Source organism: Barbus barbus (assembly GCF_936440315.1).
Source record: "Barbus barbus genome assembly, chromosome: 15".
In the NCBI taxonomy this organism is placed as follows: domain Eukaryota; kingdom Metazoa; phylum Chordata; class Actinopteri; order Cypriniformes; family Cyprinidae; genus Barbus; species Barbus barbus.
This window is the reverse complement of record NC_136743.1, coordinates 3603158-3616778: the sequence shown is the minus strand read 5'-3', so window position 1 is coordinate 3616778 and position 13621 is coordinate 3603158. Positions and strand designations below refer to the sequence as shown.

General features: G+C 36.8%; 1 protein-coding gene across 2 annotated transcripts; it reads right to left on the bottom strand.

Annotated features, from left to right (window-relative positions):
- Positions 1-347: 347 nt before the first annotated feature.
- Positions 348-12628, bottom strand: LOC306880850 (ras-related protein Rab-31-like). 2 transcript variants are annotated; one of them, XM_079434637.1, is made up of 7 exons: positions 12399-12628; positions 10048-10127; positions 9495-9576; positions 8041-8112; positions 7444-7550; positions 6330-6439; positions 348-2622 (listed from the first exon to the last, which is right to left on the bottom strand). In XM_079434637.1, the coding sequence occupies exons 1-7, from the start codon at positions 12432-12434 to the stop codon at positions 2525-2527; spliced, it is 585 nt and encodes a 194-aa protein (XP_079290763.1). In that variant the 5' UTR covers positions 12435-12628; the 3' UTR covers positions 348-2524. The 2 variants fall into 2 exon arrangements, with proteins under 2 accessions (XP_079290763.1, XP_079290764.1); XM_079434638.1 differs by lacking the exon at positions 8041-8112 and having other exon boundaries at positions 842-2622; positions 12399-12604.
- Between the last annotated feature and the right edge of the window lie 993 nt (positions 12629-13621).

Below are 13621 nucleotides of genomic sequence, written 5' to 3'. Positions count from 1 at the left end.
TTTTTTTATATATAATATATTTACAAAATATTTCCACAATGATATTAATAAGAAATATTTCTTCAGCAGCAAATCAGCATATTAACATTATTTCTAAAGTATAATATGACTGGAGTCTAATGATTGGAGTAATGATGCTGAAAATTCAGCTATGAATTACAGGACAAAATTACATTTTAAAATGATATTACAACAGAAAGCCGCTATTTTAAATTGTAATAATGTTTCACAATATTATCAGTTTTTATGTACTAGTGATGAAATAAATGTAGCCTTGACGATGAGCTTCTTTCAAAAACATAAAAAAAAATAAAAACTTATGGACCCCACTTTTTTTTTTTTTTAGGATCCTGCAAAATATCAGTTAAGTCAAGTGTGTACAGACTTTTGACTGACAGGTTAAGCTGAATGTGTTACAAATGCTGGTTCATGTTGTTTTTAACAAGCGTCCAGTCAACATGGTTGTCAACACTATTAAAATGTTCAAATGGCACCAGTTCCAAACACCACACAGAAAGAAGCACTAAACTGAATCAGATAATTTGCTCTGGAAAGACTACTGCTGAGATACAGTAACAGTGCTAAAATGTTTAGACCCGTAGTTTGCTTGAAGAAGAAAAAAAATTGGACAGCTGTAGCTGCCTGTGTGCTAAATTGCTCCTTAGGGATTTATAAAACCCGTCGTAATGTAACCTTTAGATATGATCACCACACTAAATACAGTGATTTTTATCTTCCAAAACAATTACATCTTCAATTCGCATCTTCTGTCCAATTCTGTAGGAATACTCACAAATCAAAACAACTGAATACGAAGAAAATATGAAATAATATTCTAAGCAAACATTTGCATATACTGCCTTTGTAGTTTATTGATGACTTCTGGTACAAAGTGTGTTTGATACCATTGCCACATCACATCAGGGAAACATTAAGTTAACTAAAAGGTAGGTTTAAAAATACAAGTATAAAGTTATTTACAAAAATGCTTAATTGAAATGACATCACACCATTATCACCAGATCTCATCTAGCTCTGTTATCATTAAGACTGAATTTGCTAGGTTAAGGCATCCATGTGAATTCACACTAACTTTTAGTCTAACTTAGAAAAGAGATGTGACGCTTGTCAATAATGACTGTGATGATTTATGAACAAAAAACATAACTGTTAGAGGAGAACCAGCGCTGCATGTGACGTGTGATTTTGCCTGCTGAGACTGACAGAAAAGATCATTCTGATTACAAAATTGAAAAACTACTGTACAGGACAGGCAATCAATCCACTCACGACCACACCAAGGTAGGCTGGTTATGTAAGAGTGCACAATTACCCTGCTTTTATGCTTTTAGCTTTAAAGGTGAAGTGTGTAATTTCTGAAGCACTAGTGTCACCAAATGGAATTGCAAAAATAATGACCCAGCCATCGGCACGATCCCCATGTGCGACAGGCCAGTCCAACTGATACCTGTAACTCACGCCACTGGCTGAGAGAAACAGCCACAGAATCACAGTGTTTACATTTTGGGGAGGAAATTAACCTAGTAACGGTCTGCTTTACTTGCAAACTTTTTCTCAGTTCCAAATTGAAAAATCACCAACATTGTAGTGGGAAAAATATGAATAGTTGAGACATCTTGTCAACATTGACAGCAACAGGTAAGCAGAGGTTTGCAGAAGGACTAACAAACCGTGTGTTCACTTTAAAGCCAATTGTGCCCTCTGGAGGCTAACTTCCTCATTTTCATTTATTAAAGGTAAAAATTCTACATTATCTTGACGCTTTACATTTTAACCAATAACCAGTTTTAACCATTATTTATTTTTAGGATTAATAAATTGGCAACACTTTATTTTACAGTGTCAGTATAATGAATTATTAAAATAAAAAGAATTACTATGTGCAATTACACACAGCTTTACAAAAATGACATATTGAACACACGGTTTATTAGTATGAAGCAGTAGTGGTATGTAAATACATAATACAATGAACACTGTAATACAAAGTGTGACCAACCCATTTGCAAATATCTATCTTTCATCTAGGCTTCATCAGATCCTATGTCATCGTAAGCGGTCAAATATAGCCAAATCAGAAAGAACCTATTAAAACTATTGTTTTTATGTATCAAAACGGCAATGCCAAACATAAAAATGGCATTTTCTAAGGCACTTATTCTAGTGTAAACTTTGTGCTAACTACTAGCATTTCTATTTGTCAAAATACTGCATTTAAAAAGAGCATGTTGTGATAACTCGTGTCTCAAAAGTTGTTCAGCATCAATGCAATATTCAGAAAACATTGACTTGGTACAAAATGGTTCAGAGGCAGAATTGCTGTGTTTCCTACTGCAGCGTGTATGTCTATCAGTCATGTGACCGTATCCACGTCAGGTTAATAGACTCCTACATTAACACACAATGATTTGTGTGAATTGTGATCCTCATCTATGTATTGCATAGGTCAAATACCACAGGAAATCATGTTGTAGGGCGTTTGTAGTGACTTGCGGATGGATGTCTAACAGCAGCGTTTGCTGGAGGGAGGAGGCTGTCGTGTCAGTTTAAAGGACTCGTTGCTGTCAGCATCTGTGTTCTCCAGCGGAGGGATCTGTCGACCTACACAGATGTGAGAACATGAACAATTCTGCCACCACCAGCTCAAAAACACTGTGTTCATGTCACTGCATTAGAAAAAAATGCAGTGAAATACAAGTGTGTTTATGTAATTATGTAAAAGTGCAATTTTTCACAATAAACTGACATCAAATGTGATAAAGGTGATGATGATTAATGCTCATGACAAGATAAAGTTAGCTTTAGTTATCACTGACTACTAAAGGAAATATTTTAACTCAGCAAAAATTTAAAGTGGTCAGCGGATGCCCATTTTGCACAAGTTGATATGATTCTTTAGGGTCTTAATTAAAAGTCTAACATACTTTGGTTAAAATTTCTCAATAGTAGTGTAAAAAAACCCACCTTTTTAAACCTGCCAAAATCAGCTCTGTTTTAGCAAGCCATTATAGTCCATGTTGCTTAAAATGCTAATGAGCTCTGCTGACCCCGCCCCTCTCTTCCATGGGGTGACGAGCATTACTTTTTATTTTACCCGCGAAACTGGCTAACTAGTACATTATTAGGAAAGGCGATTTGCAAAGATTCATAAAAAACCCTCATACTCACTTCTGTAAGTGAGGCTGGATCACAAATGATTTGCACGAACATAGACACGTTTAGGCAGGTTGGGGATCGGCGCATTCACTTCAAAGCAAAAGTAACATTAATCCTCTGCATCTTCAGCGGCTCAGATGTCGGGAGTAAATGATGACTGCTATATTCATTATTACATCCAACAACAAAACGCCTCAATCTCTTAATCGGAGACGTTCTTGTTTTCCCCTGCCCCGGAGTCAACACAATGGCGGTCGGACTGTTTACAGCTCACTCAGCGCTCTCAGGGCGGGTCTAAGGTAAGACGGTCTTGTCAATCAACTATCGTAGGAGGGGCCTGTACAGAACTACGTCATTCTGACAGGAATCTCAGAACAGCCTGATTTGAGAAATAGGGAATTTTAAAAAGCCACAGGGTGGATTTTTATCATTATAGGATGGATTTGTACACACACTTCCAACACACATTTTTGGAAGTGTGTGTACAAATCCATCCTATAATTTAAATTAAACATTTTTATTGTTATGCTGATGATACTCAACTATATATCTCAACAAAACCAGATGAAACTTCTAAACTAAGCTAATAGATTGTGTAAAAAATTTAAAAGATTGGATGACCAATAATTTCCTGCTATTAAATTCAGATAAGACAGAGATATTACTTATTGGACCAAAAAAAACAGTACACAGAATCTCTTGGATTACAATTTGCAACTAGACGGATGCACTGTCACGTCCTCTAAATTCAAAAATCTGGGTGTTATATTAGACAGCAACTTGTCCTTTGAAAATCATATTTCCCATGTTACGAAAACAGCATTCTTCCATCTTAGAAACATTGCCAAGCTTCGAAACATGCTACCTGTTTCTGATGCAGAAAAGCTAGTTCATGCATTCATGACCTCTAGACTGGACTATTGTAATGCACTGCTAGCTGGTTGTCCTGCATCTTCAATAAACAAGCTACAGATAGTCCAAAATGCAGCGGCTAGAGCCCTTATCAGGTCAAGAATATATGATCATATTACCCCAATTTTACAGTCTCTGCACTGGCTACCTATTAAGTTCCAGATCAGTTACAAAATATTATTACTTTCCTATAAGGCCCTAAATGGTTTAGCACCTGTGTACCTAACTTATCTTCTACCACGTTACAATCCAACCCGCTCCCTAAGGTCGCAAAACTCTGGACTTAGTACCTAGGATAGCAAAGTCCACTAAAGGAGGTAGAGCTTTTTCACATTTGGCTCCCAAACTCTGGAATAGCCTTCCTGATAACGTTCGGGGTTCAGACACACTATCTCTGTTTAAATCTAGATTAAAGACACATCTCTTTAGCCAAGCATTCACATAATGCATCTTATAATCTTGTACTGCAGTTATATCTGATCAAATGTACATTATTATTATTCTTTAGCTTGGGTTGAACAAATCATTTCTGCTTAGATGGAGCAGCAGCTACGCTAATTATGTATCTAAGCTTCGGTCTGGATCCAACCCTTAAATGATCTGAGATGACCGAACACCTGAGAAAAGATAATGCCAACCCCTCAGAGGATGCCAATGCTCAGACAACATACAGAATTACCAAATTTTGCCATAAGTTAAATATATTAAGTTTCTGCAATATATAAATATATTGTGGAAACTTAATTTTCTATAGAGCTGCTTTGCAATGATTTGTATCGTAAAAAGCGCTATACAAATAAACTTGAACACATTTATGTTCAAACAACTTGAAAAGTGAATTTTGCATCCCATTACCCCTTTAATATTGTGCAAAGATCATGCATATATGACAGGTCTAGATATATTATCTACAATATCACATACAGTTAGACTAATAAACTACTAATGGGAGGATTATTTCTAATAAAGGTACACTACCGTGCAAAACATTTGGGTCAGTATGAGTTCTTATTACATTTTTCTTAAAGGGGCCATATCATGCTACATGCCCTTTTACAAATAGTTTGAACTGAAATGTGTGTTGGCAGTGTGTGTGCAACCACCCTATAATGAAAAAAATCCACCCAGTTTTTTTTTTATCTACTAAAATCTTTACCCCTTTCTCAAATCGAGTCGATCTCTGTGTGACGTCACACGGACGAAGGCCACTCCCACGATAGTTTGATTGACAGTAGCATTTTAGCACAGACTACACTGGTGTCTTACCTTAGACCCGCCCTGAGTGAGCTGTCATCAGTTGTTTCAGAGAGGGGCGGAGTCAGCAGAGCTCATTAACATTTAAAGGAGACTGACACAATACTGCTTGCTCTGACAAGAACTGTTTTTGACAGGGTAAAAAAGGTGTTTTTTACACTACCAATGAAAAATGATAACCAAACTATGTTACAGACTTATGTAGGCTCTCATTAAGACCCTAAAGAATAATATCAACTTATGGAAAATGGGCATTATATGACCCCTTTAATAATTTTTTTCAGTGTTCTTTAATGAACAGAAAGTCTAAAAGAGAAGAGAGAGAAGTGGTGTGTGGCCAATTATGGTGTACATACATATGGTGTACACACAGTAGTGAGCAGTTGGGGGTTCGGTGCCTTGCTCAAGGGCACCTCAGTCGTGGTATTGAGGGTGGAGAGAGCGCTGGACATTCACTCCCCCCACCTACAATCCCTGCCGGCCCGAGACTCGAACCCACAACCTTCAGGTTACAAGTCCAACTCTCTATCCATTAGGCCACGACTCCCCCGTAAAAGAACAGCATTTATTTGAAATATAAGTCTTTTGTAACATTATAATGTATTTACTGTCATGTTTGATCATGAATAAAAAATAAAATTTAAAAAATTTATGTAATTAAAAATAAAATAAAAGTAAATCTTGGTATGGTAGTGTAGTTCTTGAACATTGTGTGTTTTATATGTAAAACTGTCTTGCTATTATGAGTTAGAAACTCACAATTCTTTTCTTTTTTTTATTGCAATTTTTCCCTCTGAATTCTGCTTAAAAATCCAGGAGAAAAAGATGTAAACTTTTCAATTGAATGAAATAAACATCCATACTGACTTGAGAACGCTTTGTAAAGTAGCTGGAAAATGACAGAACGAGGGAGAAGATGCAACATTAACAATTCACTATACGCTGCAGCCAGGTGTAGCGTAGCGTCTAGTCTTAGTGATACTTACTGATTTTCTGAAACAGCTCCTCTATGTTTACTGCATTTCTGGCACTGGTCTCCATAAATATGGCTGCAATGGACTCTGCAAAATCTTTTGCCTCTTTAGTTGGAACTTCCCTAGAATAAAAAAATATTAGTAAGTGAAGTGAGTGAAAGGGACATACAGCCAAGTATGGTGACCCATACTCGGAATTTGTGCTCTGCAATTAACCCATCCAAAGTGCACGCACACACACACACACACACACAGCAGTGAACACACACACACACACACAGCAGTGAACACACACACACACTGTGAACACACACCCGGAGCAGTGGGCAGCCATTTATGCTGCAGCGCCCGGGGAGCAGTCGGGGGTTCGGTGCCTTGCTCAAGGGCACCTCAGTCGTGGTATTGAGGGTGGAGAGAGCGCTGGACATTCACTCCCCCACCTACAATCCCTGCCGGCCCGAGACTCGAACCCATAACCTTTGGATTACGAGTTCAACTCTCTAACCATTAGGCCACAACTTTCCCTAGTAAACAATCAGCAGAAATCATTGAGTGTTTGCTTAGCCTGAGGAACGTGTTCGACTGAGGACAGAACCGAAACAAACATCAGAGGGGGATTGTGGTAAACGAGCACTGGACTGTCTAATAATTATACAGATGCAAAGACCGACAGTTGGGAAAATTACGAGGGAAAAGTGATTAAGCATGATTAAAAATTTCCAAATGGAAATGGCTTAATTAACAGTGACACGGTCTCAGCAAATCTATCATTGAAGATGCAGTTTGCTGCCATTGAAACGTGATGAGTTTGAGTTACTCAGAAATGAAAACGCTCAAAATAAACTCATCACATTTCGCAGGCCATCTTTTACTTCCACAATGTAAAAGCAGGACTTGTGTTTATATTTTAGGAATTGACTTGATAACAAGTGATTATGTTTGATGAAGTCCATTTATGAACATTAGTTATGAACATTTTGATTAATTTGATCTGCTCTTAATGTGCAATTTTGATTTCATGCAAATGATCTAAGATATATGAAAATATAAGCTGAGCGGCTGCAGGTTTTGGAAAGAAACTTCAGAGAGTATAATAAACTTTCAGAAAGAGGAAGAGGGTTTAAACCTGATATCACCCAGATCGGTTTTATTTCCTGCTATAGCCACGACTATATCCTCCGGCCCGTGTTCCTTTAGCTCCTTCACCCACTTCTTTAACATCTGGAAAGAGTCCTGCAGAAACCAGACACATCACAATACACATGGAGCTTCAAAATACATTTCATTAAGTATCAACTTTGTCTCAGAAGCTTCTGAAATTCCACAGGAGATCAAATGAAATAGACACCAATGAATCAGTAACTATCATCCAGTAAGACAGCTATAAAATTAAGGATACCAGCTATAAAATATGGATAGCATCTCAGATCATTTGATCTGGGATGAATTTGAAGAGAAATATTCATCTCTGACTTTTGTTTGGAAAAATTTGAGCACAGTTTGATGTGAAATCAGTTTAATCTTCATTCAATCTCATTGCTTTCTAAAAAACAACTGAATGGATTCAAAAACGGTAAAACTCAACTGTTTAACTCTTGGGGAGTTGCAAAATGAGCCTATTTTCAAAATAAGTGGAGTGCTCCTTTAAACACATTTAAACATGCTTTTTTAAATAGAAGCAACTTGGAAATGAATCGCACAAACATACTATAATGCAACTTACAAGCTTTGTGATGTCGTAAACAACGACGGCTGCTGCAGAGCCCCTGTAATACATGGGAGCCAACGAGTGAAACTGCAGAAAAATAACATTTTGTCAATGTTATGCTCATTTTTTTTTTTTTCAAATAAGTTTTGCAGAGGAAAACACCACTCACATCTTCTGAAAAAACATGTAGTTACTGTAGCATTGTTTTATTAAAGCATATTAGGATGAGTTGTGGCGCAGGAGATGTGCTATAGAAAAGATGACGTCAAAAGGAGACACATATTTTCCGAGCGATCTGAACAGACAGTAATATTGAACATACAGACGTTAACACAAAGTCACGCCAGTACTTCCCAAACTCACACACACATTTCCACCACACCCGATGAGTCACACCTACCGTGAACTCTTAACTCTGTATGTGTTGGAAATGAAATGTGATTTCTCTAAATAACAGCTGTGATGTCAAATGTGACAGGGTTGACTTAGAATCATCTTGCATCCTTTAATCTTGTGTTAAATGGGAAGTTCATCCAAAAATAAACTTGTCATCATTTACTCACTCACAAGATGTTCCAAACGTAAAGAGAGAATGAAGTTTGAGTTTTGATCTATTGCTTTAGGTTAGGAGTTAATGGGCACAGATACGCTGACAGGAATCCAAACATGTTAAACCTGCGTGTGTGGGTGGAAAACCCAAGCTGAATGCTATGGAATCATGGGATGGAGTGTTTTTAGCTAATGAGCTCTGTTCAGGTTGCATGAGATAGAAGTGGATGCATGAATATGCTCAAAGATCTTCAAATAAACATGCAGAATTATGACATTAAAGGGCTAGTTCACCCAAAAGCCTGTGTTTTACTCACCCTTGAGGCATACTAGGTGTATATGACTTTCTTCTTTCAGACGAATCCAATCGGACTTATATTAAAAATTGTCCTGGCCCCTCCAAGCATTACAATGGGTACAAGCAGGTGTTACATCTTCCGCCTGAACGGCTTCCACGTAAAACAGTCAGCGAAAGTGAGAAAAAAAACGTTTGAAATATGGATATTTATCTTACAAAAACACATGGATTTGCTACAGGAGGCCTTTATTCACCCCCCGGAGCCGTGTGAAGCACGTTTTATTACAGATGCGTGCACTTTATTTCACGTTTTCTGGACTGTTGACAAAAAGCACCCGCTTATGCCCATTATAACGCATGGAGGTTCCAGGACAAATTTTAATATAACTCCGATTGGATTAATCTGAAAGAAGAAAGTCATATACACCTAGGATGCCTCGAGGGTGAGTAAAACACAGGCTAATTTTCATTTTTGGGTGAACTAACCCTTTAAGGAAGGAAAAAGACGGTCTCAGATGAAATACAAATGAACAAACACATAAATAAGTAAACATTTCTTAAAAGATGCATATACCTAAGCTCCAATTTCTAAAAAAATAAAACTAAATAAACATTCACTCACTCGTTCCTGCCCTGCGGTGTCCCAGATCAGAAACTTGTGAAGTTCATTTCCACAGGGGACAGTCTTAGTTAAAAAAGATGCACTGAAACGAAACAGATTATTTTATAGTGATAAACATATAATTTGATGATGATGATAATAAAATTAAATTTTGTATATATAAAATGTATTCATATATATTAAGATATTAATTTGTTTTTTAATATGTTTTATTCATGTACATAAGCTGTGTAATACAGTCTTCATTCAAGGAGGAAATTACATCACAGTGACTAAAATAAAAGTTTAAGTGCAAATTGTACAAAGCTAAAAATATTCTTTTGTCCGAGTGTAATGAGTAACCTAACCGAGAGAAATCAGCATGTGCTGATGTAAACAAAACTGAGAGGAAACAACTGAACTGACACTGAATCAGCTGTTCAAAACTGTTGGTTTGACTCAGGAAGGTATATTTAGACACATTCTTCCTCCTCCACATGAGCTGACGGATGTGATTTCTTCACCTCAGTAAAACCCTACAACTATCACGCGTTTAGTACACAGATGCACCTACCCTATCGTTGGACTGATGTTGTGGTCAAAGTGATCTTGAACAAATCGACACACGATACTTGATTTCCCCACACCAGTGTCCTGTGATTATGAGAAAAACAAAAGCATTGAAACATTGTGAAATGTTAAATATATGATCAATGTTTAAATGTCTTTCGCTGTTTGACACATGACTTCAGACTATTATAGAATTAGATCAAATGATGTGGACATTAAGAATTTGAGATTTCATGTTTTTTCTGCAATATGTCATTTCTGAAGAATGCATACTGTACGCTGTATGGAATAAAAATGTCTGTATGTATAAAATACCTGGATGGCATACTTTAGCCATAACGCACAGCATATGACTACAGCATACTGCACAAAATACCATATCCCACAATGCACTTCGACCTTCAGTTTCTAGCGATTAAATGTTTTAAACTTTTGTATGCTGCTTTGTTGTCAATTGGATTTACTACAACATGTTTGTTATAATCACATTGGTTATCACGTCGGAATGCATTTTAAATCCAATTTTGCATAAAATGTCTCAAATGTAGGTTCATTTCAATCAATAAATCATAAAGACCTTTAAATCACAGTTCGTTACAGCTAGGGCCCTCCATGTAAAAAGCAAATCGAAAATTTGAATATCATGAAAAAGGTCAATATTTTTTGTCACTCATTTCAGAAAGTGAAACCCATATATTATATAGATTCATTACACATAGAGTGAAATATTTCAAGCCTTTATTTCTTTAAATTTTGATGATTATGGCTTACAGATAATGAAAACCCAAAATTCAGTGTCTCAGAAAATTAGAATATTACATAAGATCAATAAAAAAAAGGATATTTTAAACAGAAATGTCAGGCTTCTGAAAAGTATGTTCATTTCTATGCACTCAATACTTGGTTGGGCCTCTTTTTGCATGAATTACTGCATCAATGCGGCGTGGCATGGAGGCAATCAGCCTGTGGCACTGCTCAGGTGTAATGGAAGCCCAGGTTGCTTTGATAGTGGCCTTCAGGTCATCTGCATTGTTGGGTCTGGTGTCTCTCATCTTCCTCTTGACAATACCCCATAGATTCTCTATGGGGTTCAGGTCAGGCGAGTTTGCTGGCCAATCAAGCACAGTAACACCATGGTCATTGAACCAGCTTTTGATATCAGGTGCCAAGTCCTGCTGGAAAATGAAATCAGCATCTCCATAAAGCTCGTCAGCAAAAGGAAGCATGAAGTGCTTTAAAATTTCCTGGTAGATGGCTGCGTTGACTGTGGACTTCAGAAAACACAGTGGACCAACACCAGCAGATGACATGGCAGCCCAAAAAACTGTGGAAACTTCCCACTGGACTTCAAGCAACATGGATTCTGTGCCTCTCCACTCTTCCTCCAGACTCTGGGACCTTGATGTCCAAATTAAATGCAAAATTTACTTGCATCTGAAAAAAGGACTTTGGACCACTGAGCAACAGTCCAGTTCTTTTTCTCCACAGCCCAGGTAAGACGCTTCTGACGTTGTCTCTGGTTCAGAAGTGGCTTGGTAGCCCTTTTCCTGAAGACGTCTGAGCGTGGTGACAGTATTCTCAAGCTTGCGGTCATCCCTGTTGCTTGTGCACCTTTTCCTACCCAAATTCTTCCTTCCAGTCAACTTTGCATTTAATATGCTTTGATACAGCACTCTGTGAACAGCCACCCCTTTCAGTAATGACTTACACTCTTTGTGGAGGGCGTCAATGTTCGTCTTCTGGATGGTCATTAATTGAAACTCAAATGTAAATATTCTAATATTTTGAGATACTGACATTTGACTTTCATGAGCTATAAGCTCTAACCATCAAAAACAACTTTTGAAGTGTTTTACTTTACATGTAATGAATCTAAAATATATGAAAGTTTCACTTTTTTTCAAAAAATTACTTTTTCATATTTAATTTTTTTTTTAGATGTACCTGTACATGGTGCAGACACAGTCAGGTACTCTTCCGTTCATAGCCAATGAATTATGTTTTACGTTCTATTTCTTTTTTTCTTTTATTTATTTATAATATGCAACACGCAGTATATACTGCGCAATGTGAAGTGCGCAGTGCGCTAGAATTCCATTTCGAACACAGCGGTGACGTCATGGCCGCAAACATTCCTAAAGAATGAATTTACGCGAAAACACGTCCAGCTTTAGCTCCAGCTCTCTCATAAAATACCCGGCGATATTTGTGTTAACAAATCACGAAGGTTCACACATGTCTGAAAGAGGAACTTCGTAACGGTAAAACATCACTACGCGTTGAGTACGAGTAAAAGAATCAGAAATAATCAGAGTTCCAGTCAGTCTGTCTGTGTCGAAGATCCTGAGCACTCACCCCGAGCAGACAAACTTTCAGTTCCCTGATGGCCATTGTAAAGCACTTTAAGGCAGCTGAAGCATTATTTTAAGTCTTCAGTCTGGTTTTGTCGACTCTCATCCATCACGGTTACAGCGGACTGTTCATCCGTAAAACAAACTCTGACCATCTCCTTCCCAAATCTAACGGAAACCGACTGGAGAACTCCGCCTGAGCTGTCACTCACATCACGTGATGACATAAGCCACGCCCAATAATAATAATACAACAGAGTGAATTGAATTAATATACGCCCTTTATTACTGTTATTTGCATATGATTTTATTTTTCATCTTTTTCAAGTCTATCTATCCACCTGCGTTTTTTACTGGTATCTTTTACTGATCGTTTTAAATTTCAATTGGATTAGAGATTAACTTTATTCAGAAATTTAGTCATATTTAGTCCAGTCATAAGGGCATTTTAAAAATATATATATTGAGATTTATACATCATCTGAAAGCTGAATAACTAAGCTTTTCATTGATGTGTGGTTTGTTAGGATAGGCTATGCAAAATTTGGCTGCGATACAACTATTTAAAAATCTGGAATTAGAGGGAGCAAAAAACAAAACATAAAAAACACTCCAAATATTGAGAAAATCGCCTATAAAGGTGTCCAAAATGAAGTTCTTAGCAATGCATGTTACTAATAAAAAAATAAATGTTATATTTACAGTAGGAAATTACAAAATATATTTATGGAACATGATCTTTACTTAATATCCTAATGATTTTTGGCTTAAAGGAAACATTTATAATTTTGACCCATACAATGTATTTTTGGCTATTGCTACAAATATACCCATGCTACTTAAAACTGCTTTTGTGACCCAGTCACATTTTAACTTTATGGATTAATGCATGATTATGTGGATACTTTATAAATCCATAATATACAGATATAATAATAATAATAAAAAAAACATATACCAATATAATACAATTCATTGAATAAACAACATTGATATTTTTCTGTATTTATATTCATTATCATGCAAATTAATATGCAATGAAACAAGAAAATAAATGCTGTTTAAATCACAGTATGATTAGATTATCTTAGATTTCAAGTTCTGGATTTGCAAGACCTGCAGGTGGAACTAGACTGAGAAAACCTTCATCTCTAAGCTTCTTGTGTTAAATTAGATCACATACCTGTCTGTCCATAACTGCTGTAACATCTATCGCTGCAGTCACTG

Excerpts from the sequence above, each read along its gene's own strand:
- LOC306880850 (XM_079434637.1), bottom strand. The coding sequence starts at position 12,434 with ATGGCCATCAGGGAACTGAAAGTTTGTCTGCTCGGG. Across the intron at positions 10,128-12,398 it reads TGAAAGTTTGTCTGCTCGGG|GACACTGGTGTGGGGAAATC; the intron begins GTGAGTGCTCAG and ends TCATAATCACAG. Across the intron at positions 9,577-10,047 it reads AACATCAGTCCAACGATAGG|TGCATCTTTTTTAACTAAGA; the intron begins GTAGGTGCATCT and ends GTTTCGTTTCAG.